This window comes from Salvia miltiorrhiza, chromosome 2, assembly GCF_028751815.1.
Source record: "Salvia miltiorrhiza cultivar Shanhuang (shh) chromosome 2, IMPLAD_Smil_shh, whole genome shotgun sequence".
In the NCBI taxonomy this organism is placed as follows: domain Eukaryota; kingdom Viridiplantae; phylum Streptophyta; class Magnoliopsida; order Lamiales; family Lamiaceae; genus Salvia; species Salvia miltiorrhiza.
Genome location: NC_080388.1, coordinates 71942974 through 71968427, shown reverse-complemented (window position 1 = coordinate 71968427; position 25454 = coordinate 71942974). Strand labels below are relative to the sequence as shown.

At 36.3% G+C, this 25454-nt stretch overlaps 4 protein-coding genes across 12 annotated transcripts in view; 2 read left to right on the top strand and 2 right to left on the bottom strand.

The window, feature by feature from the left end:
• LOC131008955 (uncharacterized) overlaps positions 1-25454 on the top strand; it is a 984029-nt gene that overhangs the window by 381188 nt on the left and 577387 nt on the right. The gene's annotated exons all lie outside the window — the stretch shown is intronic.
• Positions 149-1938, bottom strand: LOC131009042 (universal stress protein A-like protein). 2 transcript variants are annotated; one of them, XM_057936247.1, is made up of 4 exons: positions 1183-1938; positions 997-1106; positions 651-769; positions 149-429 (listed from the first exon to the last, which is right to left on the bottom strand). In XM_057936247.1, exons 1-4 carry the CDS (start codon positions 1352-1354, stop codon positions 348-350), a joined length of 483 nt encoding a protein of 160 aa, XP_057792230.1. In that variant the 5' UTR covers positions 1355-1938; the 3' UTR covers positions 149-347. The 2 variants fall into 2 exon arrangements, with proteins under 2 accessions (XP_057792230.1, XP_057792229.1); XM_057936246.1 differs by lacking the exon at positions 149-429 and having other exon boundaries at positions 435-769; positions 1183-1427.
• LOC131008941 (uncharacterized) lies at positions 2944-6851 on the bottom strand. 7 transcript variants are annotated; one of them, XM_057936065.1, is made up of 8 exons: positions 6550-6763; positions 6296-6402; positions 5022-5635; positions 4004-4664; positions 3811-3911; positions 3612-3701; positions 3419-3546; positions 2944-3321 (listed from the first exon to the last, which is right to left on the bottom strand). In XM_057936065.1, the coding sequence occupies exons 3-8, from the start codon at positions 5571-5573 to the stop codon at positions 3177-3179; spliced, it is 1677 nt and encodes a 558-aa protein (XP_057792048.1). In that variant the 5' UTR covers positions 5574-5635; positions 6296-6402; positions 6550-6763; the 3' UTR covers positions 2944-3176. The 7 variants fall into 7 exon arrangements, with proteins under 7 accessions (XP_057792048.1, XP_057792047.1, XP_057792050.1 ...); XM_057936064.1 differs by having other exon boundaries at positions 5953-6402; positions 6550-6756; XM_057936067.1 differs by having other exon boundaries at positions 6296-6422; positions 6550-6742.
• LOC131009005 (nicotianamine synthase-like) lies at positions 10914-12443 on the top strand. Its single transcript, XM_057936187.1, has one exon. It carries the CDS (start codon positions 11055-11057, stop codon positions 12012-12014), a length of 960 nt encoding a protein of 319 aa, XP_057792170.1. The 5' UTR covers positions 10914-11054; the 3' UTR covers positions 12015-12443.

Here is a 25454-nt window from a genome sequence, read left to right as displayed (position 1 = left end):
TATGAATGACACATTAATATTTGATTGATAGATGTGTAGACACCTATTAAAAATTGAATATTTTTTCCAAGAGGATATTTCAAGGGAAAATCTACTAATTTATATAGATTATCCATTTATAAAATTCAAATTCTAAATTATTTTCTAAATTTTAGTTATCAAAATCAATTTATTGTTAGGAGTAATTTTTTTGTTTTGAAGGAAAAGAAGAACTTATATTAAATTACGGTGAACAATAATACATTCACATGCATACATAAGGCGAAGAAGTCGAAATCACGAATTTACAACATAATTACACAAACACGTAGACGGTACACCACATTGTATAACTTTCATTCTTTGAATTAATTTGTGGGCTTCTTCACAATCAGAACTGGGCATTTCACCTGCTGCGCGCAATGTTGACTCACACTACCGAGAAATGTCCTGTCATCAATCACCAAATAACAATAAAAATTCCATACTATTTGCAAAATAGTATCTTATGTAAATTTTTTTTTTTTTTGAGTTGGAGAAAGGGAGCGGTGGAGTTTGAACCCTAAAGCTCACTGTTCACAAATAAGAGTTCGCATTGCTTGGTATACCTTAGGAATATTATGGTAATTAAGATGCACAAGTAATTGATCCAGAAATTAAAGTAAATTAACCTCTTAATAAGACCATAGCCATGGCTTCCCAACACCAATAAGTCAACCTTCAACCTCTCTGCCACCTGGCATATCACATCCCTTGGATCGCCATGCTCCACCATCGTCTCCACCTTAGCCTACATACACCCCACTCACTCGATTAACTCTTCAAAAATAAATAAATAAATAAATAAATGATCATTAATTAACTTTTATCCCAATGAGCTCATGATATGAAGGAATACACTTTAATTCAACAAAACAGTTTGGCAATCGGGCAAAAAATATGTTTTAGTATTATTAACCTTAGGTATTTTAATTTCAAATTAGATGGAACATAATTTTTTTTAAAAAATATATTAACCTGGTGATTAAAGGTTGAGCAAAGTGTAGAAGCCTTCTGCATAACGGCGTCAGCCACTTGATTGGCGTACGTGTCCATCGTGGCCACTATATTTTGAGAAAATAGGTACCCTGCTGGTGCTCACTAATTGCAAATCACCATCACAATTATCTTAATCCCATAATTAAGTAGTAATTAATTAATTACCTGTTGAGTCGATGGCTGAGTAGATAGGCAGGGGCGTCTTGGCGAAGAGTAGGATAAGGGTATCTTCGGAATTAGAGTGAGATAGCAAATTTTGGAGGCACCATGAGAGCGCGTACCCACTCTCCTCGCCTTCATCAACACCAACTAATATCTTCTTCCCCTTTTCTCCCATTCTATTTATATCACTACTACTTTTTAATGTGGAAACTCTCCTTTTCTTGACCAAGTTACCAAATGTGGTGTGTGTATTTATAATGCATGAGAGAGAGAGAGAGAGAGAGAGAGAGAGAGAGAGAGAGATGGGTTTTAAGTAGTCGAGTTGACGGTTTTGTTGGTTTGATGTCTTAAGTGGTTTCTAAGAAATGGTGGGCTTTAATGGTATATTTAAAGTATGATTTTTTATTTTCTTTTTCTCATTTAGTACTTCCGTCCTATTTAAATTGACACACTTGTCTTTTTTATTTGTCCAATTTAAATTGGACTTTTCTAAAATAGGTATGTGATCTCATACTTTCTCTACACACATTAAATAAGTGAATCCTACCTATTTTACACTCTTAATCTTTTATTCTTAATCTCCGTGTCCAACTCAAAAGTGCTAATTTAAGTGGGACGAGGAGAGTATTAGCTTTTTAGAATTAGAGTAGACCATGGTTTCCCAAAAACAAAGGATGAAAAAAATTTATTGTATTCATAATGCTATATTACTCATTACAATCTCAATATAAAATACTCAATCCGTCTCATTAATAATGTTTTCCTTATTATATTGAAATGTCTCATTAGTAATATTTCATATCTTTTTAATAAAAAATTAATTATTTAAAATGTTATTAACAGTAGGCTTAAGCTAACTTTATATACTTACTTAAAATAATCTTTAAATATACAATAACTATATTTTTCTCAACCTTCGTGCTCAAAAGTAATGGAATATGATAAATAGAACCGAGAAAGTAATAAAATATAATATAGCTCTAAATTTAGTACTCCCTCCGTCCACGAAATGAGTACCCATTTGTGGACGGCACGGGTTTTAAGAAATGTATGGAGTATAGTGTGAATAGTTTAAGGGTCCCACTTTTTGAGTGTATTAATTAAAGAGATGTGTGGGGTACACTTGCCAAAAAGGGAAATGGGTACTCATTTCGTGGACGGACGAAAAAGGAAATATGAGTACTCATTTCGTGGACGGAGGGAGTATTTAACTTATAGCTCGTAATCCCAAATTATAAGTGAGATTTTTCATAGTACAGCCCCAATCCACACAACTATGCTTGATTTTGCACAGTAAATGCACAATATTTATTTACCCATGAAAATAATCACCTTTAATTTGAGGCTATGAGCTATATCTTATATACTAAGTTATAATTATTTGTACTATTATTTTAAATAGAGACCATAACGAGTACAATGCGAGCTATGAATAGAATCACCTAAAAAATATAGACCATGGTTTCAAAAAATAAGAAATACAGTAGATTATAGGCCCTGTAGATTGTGGGAGAATGTATAGACCATGGTTTCAAAAAATAAGAAATACAGTAGATTATAAGCCCTGTAGATTGTGGGAGAATGTAATTTAATAAGTGAAAATGTGCCCCATTCGAAATGGTCGTCTGGGCCTTTTCTTGAAACTCCAGTTAAATAATTATATTTACTATATGTGTTTTGTATTAATCATATTTTATCTTTTTATATAACTTTGTTTTTGCAACTTTAAAAAAGAACCTACAAATATACTCGATTGCGTGTGTATTTACTTTCAAATAATATAAGTGCATTAACTTGGAGATTCTTGCAGTTCCAAGACCCTTTGAAGCAACAGTGGTGTTGGAACATCATGACACAGATTCAGATCATTATCATATATTTACATACCTCATTACATTGCTTTCTTTCCTTGATACATCCATCTGAGAAGAAAATCTTCCTACCAAAGCTTCAACTGGACAACCATGGAAGCAGAATGTCGCGACGGATAAACCATTTTAACAAGCATGTAGTGGTTGTGCCTTCTCAAGTAGTGCCTTGTAGCACTGCAGGCTGCAAAGAGGAAGCTTCGACTTGGAATCTCTGTACTTGTACACATTTGTACAAGACGGGCCGGCACATTTCTCTCGTGGTGGAGGATAGCTGCAAAGCCGTGTCCAAAAATTCAAGCTCGACTTACAAATGGAGATTTAGCTGAAACTCGTGTTGACATGTTTGGGCTGGCGTTGAATCAAAATACCTGCAAGACTTGGGTTCGAAGATGCTTGGAAGGCCAACCTCAGCAGGAAACGTTACGACTGTCCCTGAAGGTCCCATGACCCATCTAACAGCATCGGGTGCGACTGTAGCACCATTCGCATTCCTCTCCTGCATCATATGATATAATATAAGTCTTTCAGAGACAAAATTGCTCCCGACCAACAACTTTTTACCTGTGCTAGCTCCTGCTGCCGTTTTTTAATCTTATCCTCTCGCCTTTTCCTACTGGAATCTTGACCCAAGATTTTTCTGATTGCCTCAGCCTAATGATGAGGAAACATATAAGTCATGTAAACAGTTGATGTAAAGCTTTTAGCACGTAAGAATTAGTACATCACCGCATAATTACTCAGCATAAAAGAGCAAACAGACCTCAGATTCACGAGAAGCCTTTTCATTTTGTATCCTACGCCTTTGGGCAGCCTCAGCTCTTTTCAGTTGTTGCTCCACTTCTGATAGTTGTTCCTTTGTCTCTGCCAATAGTAACACGAAGATAAGCAGTCAATTCTCCAAGAAGTAACAAAAGAAAAATCCATTCACTAGTACAACAGTAAGGAATTGTCACTTCTTGGTGGGGCAGGCGGCAACCCGTCTGGGAATTGGATAGATTTAGCATCCAAACCAGGTGAGACCTCTCTGCCAGATAAAGTAGCTCTACGGCGGGTAGTGATTGAGCTTTCTTTGGAGTTTTTAGCGGCATCAAGTGGTGACTTTCTCTGTTTCTTATTCTTGTGTTCGATCTGACCATCAGATGCTGATTCTTCCTCCTCCGTATATCCAGTATCTTCAGGTGCTCTTGCAGATCTGGATTTCATACGTTCTTTGGCTGATCTCGAGGAGCCATAATCTCTAATAGCCAAAGAAGAATCTTCAATATTTCTATCCATTACCCTAGAGATCTTCCGTAATTTCCTGCTCCTAATGGTACCATCTTCATACTCTGTATTATCATAAGATGCGATTCTTGAAGTTTTGAGCTTTTGAAGGTACCGAATCTCATCATCATCCTCATCATATACTTCATCATCCGAATACTTCTTGATCATGGACTTGTTTTTAGATGGCCTATCATGCTTTACAGCTTGCTTGACAGATTCCTCAGGTATATCTGCCCCAAAAGAATCCACTTTTCCAAAAGCAAAACCAGTCCTTGAAAAATCTTTCCATGGCACACCGCGAAGTTTAAGATTCGCCTTTTCATTTATATCATGAAGATTAAGATTTTCCTGTTAACAGACACTGGCACAGTAAGTATCCAAAGCCGGGGTGATATTCGTAAAACAAATAGAAAGCAGCTAGGCAGGGTCAAGAAATCATCTGGTCCAAAAGAAGAGTTTTAGAACAGGGAAAGTGGCAGAACATTGATCAGGTTAGGCAAGGATCTTTTATAGTCATATCACATTTAGCATCTACAATTGCTTTGTCATACACAAATATTTCAACTGTAACTTAGAAACTACTTTAATATATTGTGATGCATACAATGCATCAGTTGGATAGGATTTCCATTTAGAAATATAATAACCCACTGAGTTACAGGGTCATAACAACTGAAAAGCCTTCAATCTAGAGAGAAAAAATACCTGACGGTTCGCCTTAGGGAGAGGATAATTTGCATCTGACGAAGACTTTGCAGCAAAAGTTCCAGCTATTGAAGAACTGCCGGAACTAGATCTTGTGTGAATGGTGTGTGTTACACCTCCAACCTTGAGTTTTACCTTATTGACTTTGTTTCCAGTTCCATCAGATGCTGTTCCTAGTGGCTCAGAATGGTAATCACCAATCGCTTGTTCGCTCATCTTATTGTCCTTCATTTGCTGACTCTTCCAGCTAGCTGCTGCAGGATTATCTTCAAAAGAACTTCTGAGGTTAGTTGATTCATCCAATGTGTCACCTTCGTCATAACTCCTATGCACGGTTATAGCATCACCAAGGTTTAGTGATGGTGTTAAGGACTCCTTGCCCACACTTGGTGCATCACTCACGTGGTCTGATGGAGTTGATGATAATGAGATGGAATCTCTATTTTCTTGGGGAGATTCGGATTCATTCAAAGGACGACGTATCAAATTACTCCTCCTTTTCCTCGAAGGTTTGCGTGTTGTATTACTCCCAGAGTCTCCATGGGTATCCATATAAATGGAAACAATTCAATCAGAAAGTTATTCGACTTCTTTTTATCTTGACAATACAAATCCTAACAAAAGAAACACAAATAAGATTCTTCATCAATCATGTATAAGAGTCGAAACTGAAGTTTCCAGCAGACACTAACATTTCCAAAATGTAGGACAAATATTGGGAAAGTTCCTATTTGGAATAGTAATTAACTAAGCATACAAGTTCATTTTAAGAATCCAACTTGAACAAAATTTGCATATGCACATGCATACATGTACTTAAATTATTTCCTGTGATAACTGAAACAGATCGCTCTTAAACATTACAGATAAGCAAAATAATAGTATGTCTTTAGAGAGACCTGAAGCAGGAAAGAAATAAAGCATGACTTACTCGTGGGGATGAAGTTCTTTCCCCTGAGCTTTTCACCAGTTAAGAGAATATATTCCAAAATTGAACTGTAAATAACTCAATTGGCCTAAAAGGGAACCAATTTACATCTCAGACGCACTGAAACACGCTGATATATGGCATTCGTTTTAGGGCTAGCATACATGAACCGAATTGGGGGCAAATTTTCACATAAAGACAAACACATTCAATTTAAGCCTCACAACTACAATATCAGCCACCAAATCCCTCTTTAGCCGAAAAACATCGACAACTTAATCTGGAGCTAGTTTGCTTTCACGCATATAATTATAATTATGAAAGCTGCTACTTCAACTACACATACGTATGTTAATAAAAACCAGATTGCTGAAGATATGAACAAGCATCAGGTTCAATTTCAACTGAATTTCCATAAGTTCTCCCAAAGCAAGCGCGTAGCATTCCCTCCATCTAATAAATCACCAAGCAAACTAAAATTTCATAACAGCCATTTCAAAATTTGGCAATTTATCTTCTGCCTCCAACAGAACAAGGAGAAGGAAAAAAAAAAAAAAAAAAGATAAGCTAAGAATAGAAGCAAAGAGAGAAGAATTGTACCTGAAAACAATCAGCTAGATTTCCAATAGCAGCATCAAGAAATAATTGGAAAGAAGAAGCGATTAGTGATGACTGATGACTGATGGCTCAACTCGGTAGTGATTTGTTATTTCACCAAAAAAAAAAAAAAATTGAAGTTTGGAAGCAAACAAAAGTAAAGTTGCTGTTTGTCATTCAAATCCCGCTGCGAAGTTTCACACGACTATTCATTTTCAACTCATGCTTTATTAACTTCTTTTGCAATATGTATTTTTATTTTTTACGAATCTAATAAAAATTGTGTGCATTTTGTTTAACTTTTTCAAATTATGAATCTATTTGACTAAGCTTACATTAAAATGGACCGAGCTTTTTAAAAAATCTTAAACCCAATTCAGCTCAGCACCATATATTTAGTGGGTTTGGGCTTCAAATGGGCCGAGCCTCAAATGAGCCAATGCTAGGTTAAGTATGATGGACTTTATTACGTTGTGTTTCGAATGAACTTCAGTTGGGTACAAATGAGTTTTCAATTTTAGATTGTTTTAAATTTGTAATCACCATGTTTAAATTGTTTTAAGTTTATTTATATATTTAACAAATGATCTTTGCTAAGATCGAAAATTAATTATAATCTGGATCATATGAATATTGTGCAAGTTTCTTATGTGAACAACTGTCATGAAGGGAATATTGTGTAACAGCAGGCAATGCATGCATTGCAGAGAAGGGAGTTAGTTAACTGCAGAGGCGAAGGTTCTCGAAGACTTACACGTGGAGAAGTTGGCGTTGGGAGGAAGTCAGAGTTAGTAGCTACTTAGTTAGATCGATATAAATAGAGAGTATCATAGCTGTAATGGGGATTGAATATTCATCTTGTTTTGGCAGTTTTAATGGAAATCATATATCTCTTAGCTTTCCAAATCTCGTTCTTCTCCTTTCTGCACACAAGCACTTAAATCGTGATTATTGCAGGTTATCCTCAATAATTTCCTACGTATAAGTGTCGAGCTGGGAAGGAACAACGATTGATGCGAAGTCTAGGATGTTCTGGTGTGTCAACAACCACTCGGTTTTAATAAGTTTGAATAGAAGATTGAATTGGAGAGGTATTTGAATATAAATTAAATAGGTTTAATAAATTAATATTTTAATATTGAGAAATTTTGTAAGGAATTGGAGATTGAATAGGGGGAATAAATATATAAATAATACAACAGTATAATACAAACAACACCAAAGAATGAGTTGTCATTATATATAATTACACGTGTAATAGCAAATTAATATTGGAGAAAATGATTAGCTATCAAGTACTTATTAAATAAAACAAGAAAAGAAGAAGCATTCAGAAACTTGTTCGTAACGTAAATCAGAAGACAACTAAGAAAAATAACAAGAATGACGCACACATTTTGGTTTAGGAAAGCAAAGAAAACGAAAATACGATTAATTGTGACGAGGAAAATCGTTTGACATATGTATTTAATTATTTGTTAAATAACAAGTGTGAATTCAATGATTCCGAAGTAACTTTGGCACCGAATAAAATTTGATGTCTCATATAGTGTTCAATTGTCTGCTATTATTGATTTTAATATTTTCTAATATTATATTATAGATTCTAATTTAAAATTTAAGAAAATATACGCCCTAACTTTGACTTATAACTCAAAGTTAGGGCATATATTTTATTAAAAATTATTAACTAAAAAAATATACAGTATTTTTAAAAATATATATATATATATGCCCTAATTAATTAACCATGATACTAAATTATTAATAAAAAAATGGAAAATAAATATAAAAAATTAATTATAAACAATAATTGAATTAGTGAATCCTAATTAATTAATGGGATAGTGAAAGAGAGACAAATCAGGATTCCATGTGCTTTGGCACAAGTAATATGTTTCTTGCACGTACTAAAATAAAATAATCTCTAATATACAAGTGTGAAAGCATATAGATTCCGGTTTCAAATACAAGAAATATGCAATTAATTGGTTTTTTTATAGCATAATAGTATATTGTTTCTCTCGTTTTCCCTCCAAAAAAAATAGTATATTGTTTAATTTATTTTGACCGTGTTGTGAAACCGTTGCAAACAAGATCCTGGTTCTATAGATTCTTGATGCATGTTGCATGCCTTCCACCATTTCCTTCTTTATATATTCATTGTATATATGTATGTCACAGGCACAGACTTATATATAAATATTGCATATGAACATATATTAATTTACTGTAGATGTTTGTGGACAACCACAAACTTAAATATTGTGCATGAGCATATATATATATAGACTAATGTCTAGTATATGTTTGTCACAAGCACAAATTTTAATATTATGCATGATCATAGATTAATTAATATTAACTTAATATAGCTAATATATGTTGAATATATATATCGTCACCTCCAGAATTCAAACTTTATGTCAATACTTATTCGTAAAAAATTATTGATTTGTTCATCAATGCAGGCTAGCTCATAGTCATGGAGTAATAAAATTGAGAATGCAAAATTAGAAGTGGAAATTTACATGTTTTACTTTCTAAGTGTGTGAGCATATGAAATGATAAGTTTCTGTTTTATTATAAATATTTATTGAGTTTGAAGGAATTTTTAGATGAGGATGGATATATACTGGATAGATTGAATTCAATTCAATTTTCCCAAATATCGAGAATCAAGCTTTCTTCGCATTCATTTCTTGTGCAAAAAACAAAATTAGTAAGCATGACCACCAAATAATTTGTTTTGTCAATATATATGCGTGGGTCAGTGGGTGACTTCATATTATATCATCTAAATTAATTTCTAGCTTGCTAGGTAGGGTGGGGGTGGGTGGGGGGGGGGGGTTGAGCCCTATACTCCTCATGGTTTTTGAATTTTGATCCCATTCATATTCTATATATAGATAGTTAATTACATGCATACTCCTAATTTTATGTGAATTTATTATTCAATTCTGATAATAATATATATAGAGGATGCGATTATTATAATAAAGAAAAAATCTCGTAAAAACTACTCCTCGTGTCTTTTATCTATAAATTGAAGCTTTTCATGTATAGATTTAATGCTTGTTTTTATGATAGTTGCAAATTATACAAATGAAGATCAACGATTCAGATTAAATTTTATAGTTACTATGTACTTTTGGTTTTCCTTATCTCCTTCGCATAAAAAATTATTTTTGTGGTCAATAATTGGAAAGAATTGCAATAAGAGAGCTACATTAAAAATCTCGATCGATTGATTAAGAAGCTTAAAGTCATATCATCCTCTTTATTTTATACATATATAAGTACAAATCAAGAGAGACAAATCAACACGAATGCATATATATAGCATCGAATAATAAAATATATATGAGATAAAATGTATGAGATTCAATTGACATATACACAAAAGAGAATTATTTATACAAATAGTAACCTATCAAAACACAGATCTTTATCACAATCACAATCTCAATAGCTTTTGGACTCAAAATAATGACGCAAAACAAATGAAAACGCATGTTTTATGCTCAAAAATATCATCACCACCAAATTAAATTTGTATATAACCTAGCATAAACAAACAGTTACACACCACTGAAAAAAAAATCCTATAATAAGTCAAGATTTAGAACACTACCAAAACAAACAAAGATCTCTCTTTGTTATATATAAACAATGTATAAATTATATATCTCTCTTTATATATATAATAACACAGGTCGAAATAAAACCCCTTATTTAAAATTAAGTTTGAATATGAGCATTATTTTCAGTCTTTCAATCACTAAGATTTATAAATATGATTGCATCACTTTAATGATGCACTTTAATGGGTGAATATAACATCTGAATTCGAATTTCATGAGAGTGAAAATTCCATTATTTTCCCTCATTTTTTCAAGCTATAGCTGATTTGAATATGAGATTAAAGTTGTATTCAAATTCGTCGTGAAATTAATCAATTTTACTCGAAAATGAAAGAAAAAATATTGCCCCTTCCAAGATTCGAACTCATGGTGTATTGCGTTCATCCATAAAAATAATACATCCATCGTAAATCTTGACGATCAAACGACTAAAAATAATATTACTACTAATAATATTGCCCCTTCCTAACCATTTTTTTGACATTCATGGTCCCACTAATTTTTAACTTGTGAGGCCCCTTTCTCTCACCAATCCTCTCTATTTTTTTGTTAAAATTTTTGAAGCACTTTCTTCACCTATTAAATAATTAATTAATTTTTCTTAAAACTCGTACTGTTCTTTCTCAAGACCTCTCTTCGTAGACAGATGTAGTATAATATTACTACTTTATAAGCTATCACGAATGGTGCTGCAATACCCCACCCCACCCCACCCCACCCCACCCCACCCCAATGAGATGGCCCCACAATTGCCATTAAATAGCCCCCTTGGAGGCATGAAATCCCACAAACACAAACACAAACACAGTAGTAAAGAGGATCAGTGAGACTAGCTAGTTTGGAAAATTTGAATTGAAAAGAAAGATGGTTTGCGTGAGAGAGCCTCTGGTTCAGAAAGTGCAGCAGCTATACGATCGCATCTCGAAGCTTGAGGATCTCCGCCCCTCGAAAGAGGTGGACGCCGTCTTCACCGAGCTGGTCCACGTCTGCATTCCCCCTCACCCCATCGACCCGGCCAAGCTCTGCCCCGAGATCCAGGAGATGCGCGCCAAGCTCATCTCCCTCTGCGGCCGCGCCGAGGGCCTCATGGAGCAGCACTTCTCCACCCTCCTCGCCGCCTTCGACCGCCCCCTCGACCACCTCCCCCTCTTCCCCTACCACTCCAACTACCTCAAGCTCGCCCGCCTCGAATCCGACCTCCTCGCCCCCCACTGCCCCCACCCCCCCGCCCGCGTCGCCTTCGTCGGCTCCGGCCCCCTCCCCCTCACCTCCATCGTCCTCGCCGCCCACCACCTCCGCTCCACCGTCTTCCACAACTTCGACATCGACGCCTCCGCCAACGCCATGGCGGCCAAGCTCGTCGCCCCGCACCCGGACATCGCCGCCCGGATGGGGTTCTACACGGGCGACATCATGCACGTGCCGGGGGGCGTGCTCCGCCAGTACGACGTCGTGTTCCTGGCGGCGCTGGTGGGGATGGACGTCGAGGAGAAGATGCATGTGGTGGAGCATTTGGCCGCCAACATGGCCCCCGGCGCCATCCTCATGCTCCGCAGCGCCCACGGCGCCCGCGCCTTCCTCTACCCCGTCGTCGACCCCCGCCTCCTCCGCGGCTTCCAGCTCCTCTCCCTCTACCACCCCACCGACGACGTCATCAACTCCGTCGTCGTCGCCAGGAGGTGCCCCAGCCCCCACCCCCACCCCCACCCCCAACCCCACCCCCACCCGCTTTGCACCAAGTGCTCCGAGATCCACCCTTTCAATAACCTGCAGATCAATCTCATCGACGACCTCGTCGCCGTCGAAGACGTCCATCACTGCTAGCTTATCATTAAGTTATGATCATATCTCTCTCTGCTTTTCATATATAATTAAACCGTCTGACTCTAATTCTGATTGGTTTTAGCAGTCTCGATCGAGTGTGTGCATGTTGTTCTTCCAAGAATTAAATAACATCATAATGATGATTTATGACCAATTAATTTATTGGTGCTTCTATTCTATATATATTCCATCTTCATTTAAATGCCAGACTCAAAATCGATTTTCGATCAGTGAGATATAGGTAATTAAAGTTGGTTAATTGAAAGTGACGGTATGCGAGTTAAAGAGATATAATTGGCTCTGTCTTGCGGATAGAGGATTCATCGACTCTGCTTTGCTTTATGTATCGCATTTATTTTACGAGTTTGTTTTACATGTAATCGTTTCAATGATCAGTATTTTGTTGTAATGTTGAGAATATATAAATTATATTAATTAATTAATTCGTCGATGTTCTAGCTAGGTAGGCAAGAGATGTTGGATGCAAGTAGCATAGGATTTTCCAACTGGATTCCTGCATACCACTACATTTTTCTTGCTAGCTAGCTAGGCCAATCAAGATCTCAACCTTAATTTTGTCAATATTTCGGATAGCATCACTAATTAAATACTACTATATTGATATATTTATACTATCTTTGAATTATTGCTGAAAACAAGGAGTGAAAACAAACAAAAATAGAATTTGATTGCTGCCATATTTATGACCACACATGTTGAAGCAATGCTGCTGTCCTCATCAAATCATCATTACCTTCAATTCACTTCTCTCTTGTGGCTTGTAACAGTAGATTCGCCGGAAATTCCTAATTAAATGATACTACTATTAATTAAGGATTAATTATATGGGAAATACTATACTAATTAATCGATCAGTTTCAACACATTACATCAAATCTAGGATTTACCAATGATTGTGAGCTAATTAAACATCAATAAATAAAGGGGACCGATCGAGCAGAATAGAGATGGAAGAAATTATATGTGTTGACTGTCCCCTTCATTAGGGTTTGGCAGTTGGAGCAGTACTTGTGCTGGGCCAAACTATTTCAATAATATAGGACTCCATTAGTTACATAAAACTAATTAATTAATTTATCAGTTGCTTGCCAATTAAGTAGCACTAACTACCAGTGAGCTAGGCTAATGTAGGATAATCAGTTAATTGATTAAGATCGAGTTCGACGCGACATATATAGTTTAAAATATGAATAAATTTCAAAATAATGTGACTCGCGTTACTCGGGAGAAAGTTAATGTAATGACGTTTATAGAGACATTAAGGAAATTGAGATTTAACTTTTAAGCGAAAATTAGGGTTTAATTAATGTACACATATATCATTTCAAAATACAATAATATCTTCTTTTTTTTAGAATAATACATAATATCATAATAGGTTCTTCTTCATATTTCAATCCCACGCCCGGCCGCATTCTAAACGTGTAGTTATTTCATAAAAAGCTTGCGTTGATGAGTGTGTGTGTGTATATATGGAGTCTATAGGTATATATTGTTGGAAATATGGTTTTAATGCCATATCTGGAAATTATTATTTAATTAAATATTTATTATTTAATTAAAATAATGATTGGATGTTAATCTACATCTCGAGTAGATCAACGTGATATACTTGAAGTCTCAAAACCGATTTCCGATGAGTGAGATATTGTATGTCAAAGTTTGGATGTTGAAGAGGGAAAATAACATTTATGCTATGTTATCCCACATTGGAAAACATAGAGATGTTTTTCATGTATAAGAATAGCAAAGCACATGGAGTTAATAAATTGACTTGTGGGCTTGCTAGTGGGCTTGATCTAAGTACTAGCCTCGCGCGCACACACACGCGCGCCGCCGCCGCCGGACGGGCGGGTCGGGTCGGGTCCGGTCGGGTCGGGTACGGGCCGCGGCCAAGGACTTGGACTTGGACTTGGATCTTGGATCTTGGATCTTGGCAATTGGTGCTTTGGGGTGGTGTTTGGGGCCCAAACTTAATTTTTTGGACCAATGGACTTTTGTTTTGTTTTTGGCCCAACTAATTATTCTTGGCCCAACTGTTTTTCCCAAACCCAAGCCCAGCAGCAACAGTTGACAGCAGCAGCAGAAGAAGCAGTAGCAGCACGCCTGCTACGACTTCTGCATGGCAACTTCAGCACGCCAGTACGACTTCTGCGCCCACCGGCCAACTCTTCAACCTTCCAGCCGTAGGAGTGGAATTCAATGTATTGAATTCATACTCACCACATGTCTATATATAGACTTGTGGAGAGCATGCAGAATACACGAACCACACCAACAAATTTCTGCATTCTGCCATTCTCTCTGCAACTCTCTGCAAACACTTGTGCTCAGTTCTTGATCCTATTAAGTTCGCCGGAGCTCGCCGGATTGTGGTGCTACATCCGCCGAGACGTAGTCGTTTTACCTTTGGGGAAGATACGCCAAACCGAAGAGCACTACCGGGGCGATAATCTTCTTGCGGGAAGAGTTTCATCTCGACTCGACTTTGTTTATACGTATAATTTATTTATACAGTGTATTTCGGTTGTATCAAATTATTTGAGTTGTAATTTCTCAAATTATTTACTTTGTAATATTTCAATTATTTTGAGTTGTAATTTCTCAAAATATTTATATTGTAATATCTCGATCGTGTACCCGGTTCTAACAATCGCAAGAAGATTATTTCTCTGCCGTTGATACACGTTCGAGAAATGGCTCACACCGACGTCAACATGGACGGCTCCACCACCTCTGCAACCATCGGTTCAACCACGTCGTCACTATTTTCTTCGTTTGCATCAACGGGGGCTTCATCGTCAACCATGGCCCCATTGCAAACATCAAGAACTATTGGTCTTGCCGAGAAACCATCAACGTTCTCGGGCAAGAATTTCAAATATTGGCAAGAGAAGATGCTATTCTACCTCACAACCGTGGGGTTTGCCGGATTCCTAATGGAGGATAAACCTCCAACCCCGAGTGAAGGGGAAGGGGAGACAAGCCAAGAAATTCGTGCCGGATATTTGAACTGGTGCCGCGGCGATTACTTGTGCCGTAACACCGTTCTCATGTCTCTGGACGAAAGGCTCTACCGTGTTTTCAAGGTTCATGAAACCGCGAAACAATTGTGGGAGGCCCTTGATCTAAAGTATCAAGTGGACAAAGCGAATACTACCAAGTATGTCGTTGCCAAATGGTTGGAATATAAAATGGTCGACTCCCGACCATTGATGGACCAAGTGGAAGAATTCCAAAATCTTTCACATGAGGTTCAAGCCGAAGGGATGCCCTTGGCGGATGCATTGCTCGTTGCAATCATCATAGAGAAATTACCTCCTAGTTGGAGGAAATTTCAAAACCTTTTGAAGCATGAGCGCTCGGAGATGTCCGTGCCGATATTGTTATCCAAGCTTCAAATGGAGGATCACGTGAGAAGTCGTGATCAAAAGGGCAAAGCGCCGATGGATGCAAAGGCCAATCTCACCGAGAACGGCGGTCCTTCCAACAAGCGTGGCCGCCCTAACCCCAACAACAAGGGCAAAGGGAAGTTAGGTGGAGGACAACCATCAAAGTTTGATGGTGTGTGTTTCAATTGTGACAAAAAAGGTCACATGGCTAAAGACTGCCGCAAGCCAAAGCGGAAGAAGGCAAAGAGCAACGTGAACAACGTCGAGAAGGACTTCGACGATTGGAACCACGATGACTTTGCTGCCATGATCTCCGAGGTGAATCATGTGGATAATCCTAACGCTTGGTTCGTGGACACCGGCGCTACCGTCCATATATGCATAAATCGTGAATTGTTCCACAACTACAAAGAAGTGGAAAACAAAACGATAATGGAGGCTAGCGAGCGGACATCCCAAGTCCTTGGCATGGGAGATGTGATTCTTCAACTCACGTCGGGCGTGGAGATCACATTAAAAGACGTATTACACGTTCCAACTGTCCGAAAGAATTTAATTTCGGGCTTTAGGCTTACGAATAAGGATTTTGAATTGTTTTTCAAATCCGACTATGTTGTAATACGCAAGTGGGGAAAGTTCCTAGGGAAAGGCTATGCCTCCGAAGGACTTTTCAAACTTGGTGTAAGAGCTTGTAAGCCTGCCAAGGCTAAGATCAATAAAGATGCATCAACCTCTTCTGCTTACTTGATTGAGTGTTCAGATTTATGGCATTGTAGACTTGGACATGTTAATCTAAATGCTATAAAGAGATTAGTAAAAATGAATTTACTAAAAGTTGATGAATACAACTCACAAGAAAAATGTGAAGTTTGTGTTGAAGCCAAAATGGCTAAGTTACCGTTTAAATCGGTAGAGAGGAGCACTCAACCTTTGGAACTTATTCACACCGATGTTTGTGATTTAAAGTTCGTGCAAACTAGAGGTGGCAAGAAGTACTTTATCACCTTTATAGACGATTGCACAAAGTATTGTTACCTTTACTTATTGAAAAGTAAAGATGAGGCTATTGAAGCTTTTAGAAACTTCAAAAATGAAGCCGAGAATCAACTTGGATGTCGAATTAAGATGGTTCGAAGTGATAGAGGTGGAGAATATGTAGCTCCGTTTGCTGAATTATACAACGAAAGTGGTATAATCCATCAAACGACGGCTCCTTATTCACCACAATCTAACGGCGTTGCTGAACGCAAGAATCGAACTCTTAAGGAGATGATGAATGCCTTGTTGATTAGTTCAGGATTACCCCAGAACATGTGGGGGGAAGCTGTCTTAACGGCCAACTATATCTTGAACAAGATTCCACTCAAAGGGAAAGATGTAACTCCCTATGAGCTATGGAAAGGAAGGAAGCCTTCGTATAAATACCTCAAAGTGTGGGGGTGTTTAGCCAAGGTAGAAGTGCCTTTACCAAAGCAAGTTACAATAGGACCTAAAACGGTGGATTGTATCTTCATTGGTCATGCACTTAATAGCAGTGCCTATCGTTTTATAGTGCACAGATCGGAGATACCTGATATACATGTTGGGACAACGATAGAATCAAGGAATGCTATATTCTTTGAAAATATCTATCCTAACAAGGATAAAGGTACATCGAACTCTAATGATGGAGTTGATGGTGATGCTACAGGTTCTAAACCTATGGAAGTAGCTAGTAATTCTACTCAAGTAGATGATGCCACGGGTTCTAATCATGTACCTCCTAATAGGAAAAGACCAAGGTCTAAACCTATGGATGTAGAACCGAGACGTGGGGAACGAGTTAGAAAAGCTAATGTCTATGGACCGGATTATGTTATCTTGATGCTAGATGGCGAACCGGTGACGATTAAAGAAGCTATGTCTGGCTCAGATACAGCTCTCTGGAAAGAAGCCATCGATATTGAGATTGATTCCATTATGCAGAATCATACTTGGGTGTTAGTGGATCTACCACCTGGAAGTAAAGCTTTAGGATGCAAATGGATCCTAAAGAAGAAGTACAAATCTGATGGTACTATAGATAAGTACAAAGTCCGACTTGTCGTTCAAGGTTTCAGGCAGAAAGAAGGGTACGATTTCTTCGATACCTATTCACCTGTGACCAGACTAACATCTATTCGGATGCTTCTCGCTATTGCTGCCTTGCACAATCTTGAGATTCACCAAATGGATGTGAAAACTGCGTTCTTGTATGGCGAGTTGGAAGATGAAATATATATGAAGCAACCTGAAGGGTTTGTAGTACCTGGGCAAGAGCACAAAGTATGCAAACTTCAAAGGTCTTTATATGGGTTGAAGCAAGCACCGCTTCAATGGCATTTAAAATTTGACAGTGTAATGTTGTCAAATGGATTCAGAATCAATGAGTGCGATAAATGTGTCTACATTAAGAATTCTAATAACGGATATGTTATTGTTTGTCTTTATGTAGATGACATGCTCATCATGGGAAGTAATTCCCGAGTGATTCAAGAAACCAAAGGCATGCTAAGTAAAAATTTTAGCATGAAAGATATGGGCTTAGCTGATGTTATCCTTGGAATTAAAATTCTAAGAAGACCTGATGGTATTACTATAACACAATCTCACTACGTTGAGAAAGTGTTAAAGAAATTCAACGCTTTTGACAAGCCAATAGCTAAGACACCATGGGAACCTAGTGTGCATTTGAGTGTACACAAGGGAGAACCTGTTGACGCGATAGAATATGCGAAGATTATTGGGAGCTTGTTGTATCTAACAAATTGCACTCGTCCTGATATAGCATGCTCGGTCAACAAGTTGGGCAGCTTTACAGCTAACCCTAGTAATGAACATTGGAAAGCTCTTGAAAGGGTTTTGAGATATTTGAAATATACTCAAAACTATGCGATTCATTATACTAGGGAACCCTCTGTACTTGAAGGGTACTGTGATGCAAATTGGATATCTGATGCCAAAGACTCGTTTTCAACGAGCGGTTATGTATTCACTGTGGGGGGTGGTGCTGTGTCTTGGAAATCCAAGAAGCAAACATGTATTGCTAGATCGACCATGGAATCAGAATTCATAGCTTTGGATAAAGCTGGTGAAGAAGCCGAGTGGCTTAAAAATTTCCTCGAGGATATTCCATGTTGGTCGAAACCTGTGTCGTCCGTGATAATTCATTGTGATAGTCAAGCTGCTATCGGACGAGCACAAAATCATTTGTATAACGGTAAGTCGAGACATATTCGTCGACGTCATAATACCGTGAGACATTTGATCGCTAGTGGAGTTATCTCAATTGATTATATAAGATCAATTGATAACATAGCGGATCCTTTGACAAAAAGTATCCATCGAGATCAGATGTATAAACTGTTAGGGGGAATGGGTTTGAAGTCCACAAATTAAGGATAATCATAGTGGCAACCCAACCATGATGACTGGAGGATCCCAAGAACTTGGTTCAATGGGACAACTAAGTTATGAAAATCCGTGTGTTGAACACTCGAATTGCCTATTCCTTGTAGAACAGTGAGTGTTCGGAAACCTGCACGTGGTGAGGTTAAGTCTTTGACTTTTAATGACTCTAGAACTCCTCGAAGAGGACAAGTATAGCAGGATACTTGAGTTAAGAGTTACCTATGTAAGTGTGAAGTGGGGCCGCTTCGATTGAAACACTTATGAATCCAAAGAGGTGTTCCAAGGCCAGTAATGGACACAAACGTGAGAACGAATAAGGATTGAAGCAATATTGTGTCAATATTGTTGACTAAGTATACACCGAGGAGGACTAGTTCAAGGAACACAATCCACTAGGCCGCCGGTATACTCGATAATATTGACTATGGCAGGTTCAAAGCCACAAGCTACCTTTCCAAATGCAATGTTGTATCTTAAGAGGACTGAGCTAAGTGTTTGCATACTTTCGCATACTGATTTCTCACTCATGTGGGGGATTGTTGGAAATATGGTTTTAATGCCATATCTGGAAATTATTATTTAATTAAATATTTATTATTTAATTAAAATAATGATTGGATGTTAATCTACATCTCGAGTAGATCAACGTGATATACTTGAAGTCTCAAAACCGATTTCCGATGAGTGAGATATTGTATGTCAAAGTTTGGATGTTGAAGAGGGAAAATAACATTTATGCTATGTTATCCCACATTGGAAAACATAGAGATGTTTTTCATGTATAAGAATAGCAAAGCACATGGAGTTAATAAATTGACTTGTGGGCTTGCTAGTGGGCTTGATCTAAGTACTAGCCTCGCGCGCACACACACACGCGCGCCGCCGCCGACGATCGATCGGACGGACGGACGACGACGTCGTCGCCGCCGCCGCCGGACGGGCGGGTCGGGTACGGGCCGCGGCCAAGGTCTTGGATCTTGGCAATTGGTGCTTTGGGGTGGTGTTTGGGGCCCAACCTTAATTTTTTGGACCAATGGACTTTTGTTTTGTTTTTGGCCCAACTAATTATTCTTGGCCCAACTGTTTTTTCCAAACCCAAGCCCAGCAGCAACAGTTGACAGCAGCAGCAGAAGAAGCAGTAGCAGCACGCCTGCTACGACTTCTGCATGGCAACTTCAGCACGCCAGTACGACTTCTGCGCCCACCGGCCAACTCTTCAACCTTCCAGCCGTAGGAGTGGAATTCAATGTATTGAATTCATACTCACCACATGTCTATATATAGACTTGTGGAGAGCATGCAGAATACACGAACCACACCAACAAATTTCTGCATTCTGCCATTCTCTCTGCAACTCTCTGCAAACACTTGTGCTCAGTTCTTGATCCTATTAAGTTCGCCGGAGCTCGCCGGATTGTGGTGCTACATCCGCCGAGACGTAGTCGTTTTACCTTTGGGGAAGATACGCCAAACCGAAGAGCACTACCGGGGCGATAATCTTCTTGCGGGAAGAGTTTCATCTCGACTCGACTTTGTTTATACGTATAATTTATTTATACAGTGTATTTCGGTTGTATCAAATTATTTGAGTTGTAATTTCTCAAATTATTTACTTTGTAATATTTCAATTATTTTGAGTTGTAATTTCTCAAAATATTTATATTGTAATATCTCGATCGTGTACCCGGTTCTAACATATATATATATAGAAAAACTAATTAATGTGCTGTCAGGTGTTAGCTAGCTAACACATTAATTAATGATATATATAAGCTATATATGTAACTATACGTTACTACACAACGACTCATGAGCTCTTCAAACTTGTGAGTGTGATAATTATCTACAAGCGCTTGATTATCAGGTCATGTACTCCCTTCTATCCCACTATAAATAGCTCAAAACTTTTCGACACGAAAGTTAAAAAAATGTGCAAATTTATTAAAGGGGTAGGGCTCACACTTTTTTAAGGGTTAAATTTTTCTATTTATGGAAACAGACCATTTATAGTGGGACGATCCAAAATGAAATACAGGCCACTTGTAGTGGGACAAAGAGTATCAAATTTCTATAGAAAAAAATATAAAGTTTTACCGGTCATTTTTAGGGAATAATTATGAAATTTTAGATGGATTATCATTTTGTAATTAATTAAAAATCAAACCAAAAAAACTTTTCCTAAATTAGTAGATATGGAAAACTTTTCAAGAAAATAAAATAAAATTATATAGCTAACCAGCTCAGGTGCAACTACTTTAAGATTAAAAAAAGATCGAAATTATAAGCATTATTTTATTGAGTAAGCTTTTTTTTTTTGTACATAAGATTTGGTGGGAAAGTTTAGTGCATGATAGCATTAGCATGTTGACATCCTATGAACATCTGCAAATAAACTTTATAGTGCAGTACTGTGCCTGTAACTGAATACTATTATTGTTGTTATCTTTAAATATTAATTCATCACATTGGGATAATAAACGGTGTGGTGGGCAAGAGGATTGAAATATTCCAAATATTTCTATTTTCCAGAATCCTCAAGGATATTGATATACTTAATTCACAAAAAACTTGAGTATAATCGGATTGACCCACACTTATAATAGTGTCATTTATACGATTTGAGTTAGAATGCGAGTTCGGGTCAAGATGTGGATCAAAATCTAAATGTGAATATAATCTGGTTGTACCCAAGACCACCTCTACTTAATTAGTAGTAGGCCTAAGGTAATTCCCATCAATGTTACATATTATGTCAGTCCTTTTTATGATCATCACTCACATTTAGTTATGTTATCTTTTTTTATTTATATTAAAAAAATTATTATTGACATGATTAATTTTACAAGTTACATAAAACTTGAGCTAGATTTGTTCTTTTTATTCATTTATTTGAAGTTAAAGAAAAATAAAAAGAAGAATCAAACTTTAGTTTTATATGTAATTAGTACAATTAAGTATGTCAATCAAAATAAATACTCCTCTATATAAGAAATGGTTCATATATATATAAATTAAGCACACAGTTTCGAAGAGAAATCCGCATATGAATGGACATGAATTTTTATTACATATACATTGATTATTTCTTTTTATGATAATTATAGATCATATGAAAAATCAGTGATTCGAATTAATTTTGTAATTTCGAAAGGGGAAAAGTTTTAAATAACCATTCCCTATTTGTTTAATACTATAGGAAGCGGTTCCAAACAAAAGTTTCTTCTGTGTTTTAACCTTTGAATCATGATTCTTTATATTTATAAGTAATTATTTTTTATTTATACAATAATATTCTTTTTTTACGATATTAATATAGATCATATAAAAATCAGTAATTCAAATAATATTTATTATTGATTGATGGCTCTTCGAAGAGTTTTGTGCTTAATTAATGAGTAAACAATTCTTCAATTAAATGGCACTATTTTATCAATTTTCTTTTCTATTAAACGGTACTGCTCCAGAGTCCGGCATTCACTCGATCGGGATAAAAAAATAAAAAAAAATCCCTGTTTTTGAAAATATGTCACGATATTTTGAGTTTTTCTTGTTGGAATTAGTGATCTTCCATCTTTGGATTTGGATAATTCGATTTATATAAATATTATATAAATTCCAAAGGATAATTGACGTAACCTATGAGCCCCTAGGCCAAGCTGGAGGCACCAGTTCGACACTAATTTTGTAATGACTCGACAAAGGAAATCTTATGAAAATGAAATATTTACGTAAGTTTTAGTTGTAAATGAAAACGAGTGCATTTCATTTTGACTTTTTTGAGGGCATGTGACTGAAAATGTAAAATTAGGAGAAAGGATTAACATAAATTGGACCATCACGAAATTCTTTTTTTTTTAAGGAAAAAGAGGACTTAAATTAATGATAATCAGAAATTACAACGTCAAGAAGCCAATTAGGAAAATCGATCTTTCAGAGCATAACATCAGAAAAAGAAAAAGAATGCCGAGCAAGCTCATGAACTATTCGATTCGTCTCATGGCGCATACGAAGAAAGTCCACCACCACATGCTGACGGGCATGAGTAAAGACCTCCCAAAAATCATCACACAACGACTCCGACCCTTGATTTAAAAAAAAAGAGAAATAAGAAATTTAATAAGTAGATACATGTTAAATTGTATAAAGAAATTTTGCAACACAAGGAAGATCTCAACACTAGAAAACGTATTACAAATATAAACTTGAATTCGAGTACTCGACTTGTAATATTACACAATTTTTTGTCCATCGATTAACATAATATATTACCTTAAGTTGTTGATTGTCAATATCAAGACTTTAACGATAATTTATACATTTGTGCTATTTTAAAACTAGAGATACTTACGTACAAGTTACTCTTTTTTTTCGTGGTTTATTATTTCACTCACGAGGATAAAGATATGCATGTAGTTATTTTCACAAGGATGGAACCCAAATCTATTGTTTCCCACTTTTTTTTTTTTTTTTTTTAAATAGTTCATGTGGGAAAATTTTATTATGTTTAAAGAGGAGAAGCTTTTTATTTATTTTTTGTACTATTGGGATCCCTAGAGAACATTAAAAAGGAGAAAAAATAAAATAAAAAGGCAAGTCAAATATCCGAATTCAAACCCTTATGAACAACACAAATACTCATGTACAACCGGTTGCACTGTGCAACTGGTTTCCAGAATGACACTATTTCATTCGAGAAATGACACTTGAACATTTCCGAATGACACTACTTCAACATATAAATGACACCTGAAGATCTTCAAGTATCATTTGTATATTGAAGTAGTATCATTCACAAACCGATTACACGGGAGAGTGTCTCTATCATCGATATACATATATATACAACAATAGGGCCATATTAAGAAATCAGAAACAACATGTTGGACCTCAGTAACAGTGATAGAAAGATGCATATATGATGGAAGAATGGCTTTTTTAGTCTTTTGATGTATTATTAATTAAGATATGTTGGCCTCTATGTGATTTGAATGGCCATTATCATATTTAGTTACATATGTTGACATCTAACACCATGAATAGAAAGTACTATCTTTTCAAATTTCAACTTGTTCGATGCTTTTCTGACTCTATCTCTTTGCTTTCCTTCTTCAATTTCAATGGCTCTAATCACAGATCATCCTCCCATTTTACCCTCTTTTTTTCTGCTAGTGCTCATCATTGATTGGATTGTAGCATCTTAATTTCTCCTATTTTATTTTTAATTATTATACTTCAATTAGTCTGCATTTTTTTTTTATCAAATTTTATCGGTCTCAAAATAGCAACACCACATAATAAACTATGTGTCTACTACATATAATCACAGTCGGTATTAAGATAGGGAGATTGGATTTGTAATCCATTTCGTTATCTTGATTTGTTGGGATATATATTATTTATCTGATCTATGAGATTGGATTTGTAATCCATTTCATTATCTTGATTTGTTGGGATACTATTTATCTCATATTTTTTGAATTTTGTATCTCTAGGAGATTGGATTTGTAATCCATTTCACTATCTTGACTTATCGGAATATTATTTTGTTTCATATCTTTTGAATTTTGTACCACAATCTTGGATCACACTTCTCGTACTTGTGCAAATAAATCTTACTTACATTTAAAAAAAAAAAGATTAATTGCATATAAATTATTGAACTTTCAACAAATTCTTATATTTGCACACGAATTTTAAGATCTTTATTAAAATTACCCAACTATGAATTTTTTCTCATTTTGCCCAATTTTCATCGTGGTGACATTGCATAAATATACCCGTTTAGCATACATATGCTTGCGCAACATAAATATAACCGTGCGAAAAATAGAACTGACATTGTATTGTATAATTGGATGAAAACGATGTCGTTTCAGGCCCAAAGTTTGCCCAAAAAATGAGCAAATATGTAAAATGAGAAAAAATTAATAGTTGAATAATTCTAATAGAGATTTTAAAGTTCATATACAAAATGAGAATTTGTTGAAAGTTCAGTAATTTATCTGCAATTAACCCTTGAAAAAAAAAGGTCAGTGTAAAAGTGAGCAAATTAAAAGTACAAAGATAACATAAAATTACATGGCTCGTCATAATCTAATTAGGACAATGTCTGAATCGCTATTCAAGAAACGTTAGACCACCACAAATCATTTATACTAGAATTTAGTCTTGGAAGCCACAGTTTGAGAGATATGCTAAAAATAAATAAATAAATAATTGAATAAGTAAATTTAAATACCGCGTCGAGATGGACTCGAATCCAAGACTTTTGGCCTCGGGCTTAACAAATTCAGATGACCAAATCTGCCTCAACAAAGTATTGACCTTTTATAATAGAAAAGCAAAAGTAATGCGACTACTCGACGAGGCTGAAAAAGGAATAAAATAGCATAAACACACTTTATAATATTTGGTCTATTTTCAAGAAAGGCTTAGGACCTTTGAAAAACAATAATGAAGACAAGTATGAGTGGGTCTGCCTATAACGACATCACATTTGTTTGCCCAACTTTTTTTAAGCACTATTTGATTCTTTTCCAGTAGCCTTCTCTGAAACAATCCCTAATTTGGTTAAACTTATGATTAATCCTGTTTAGCT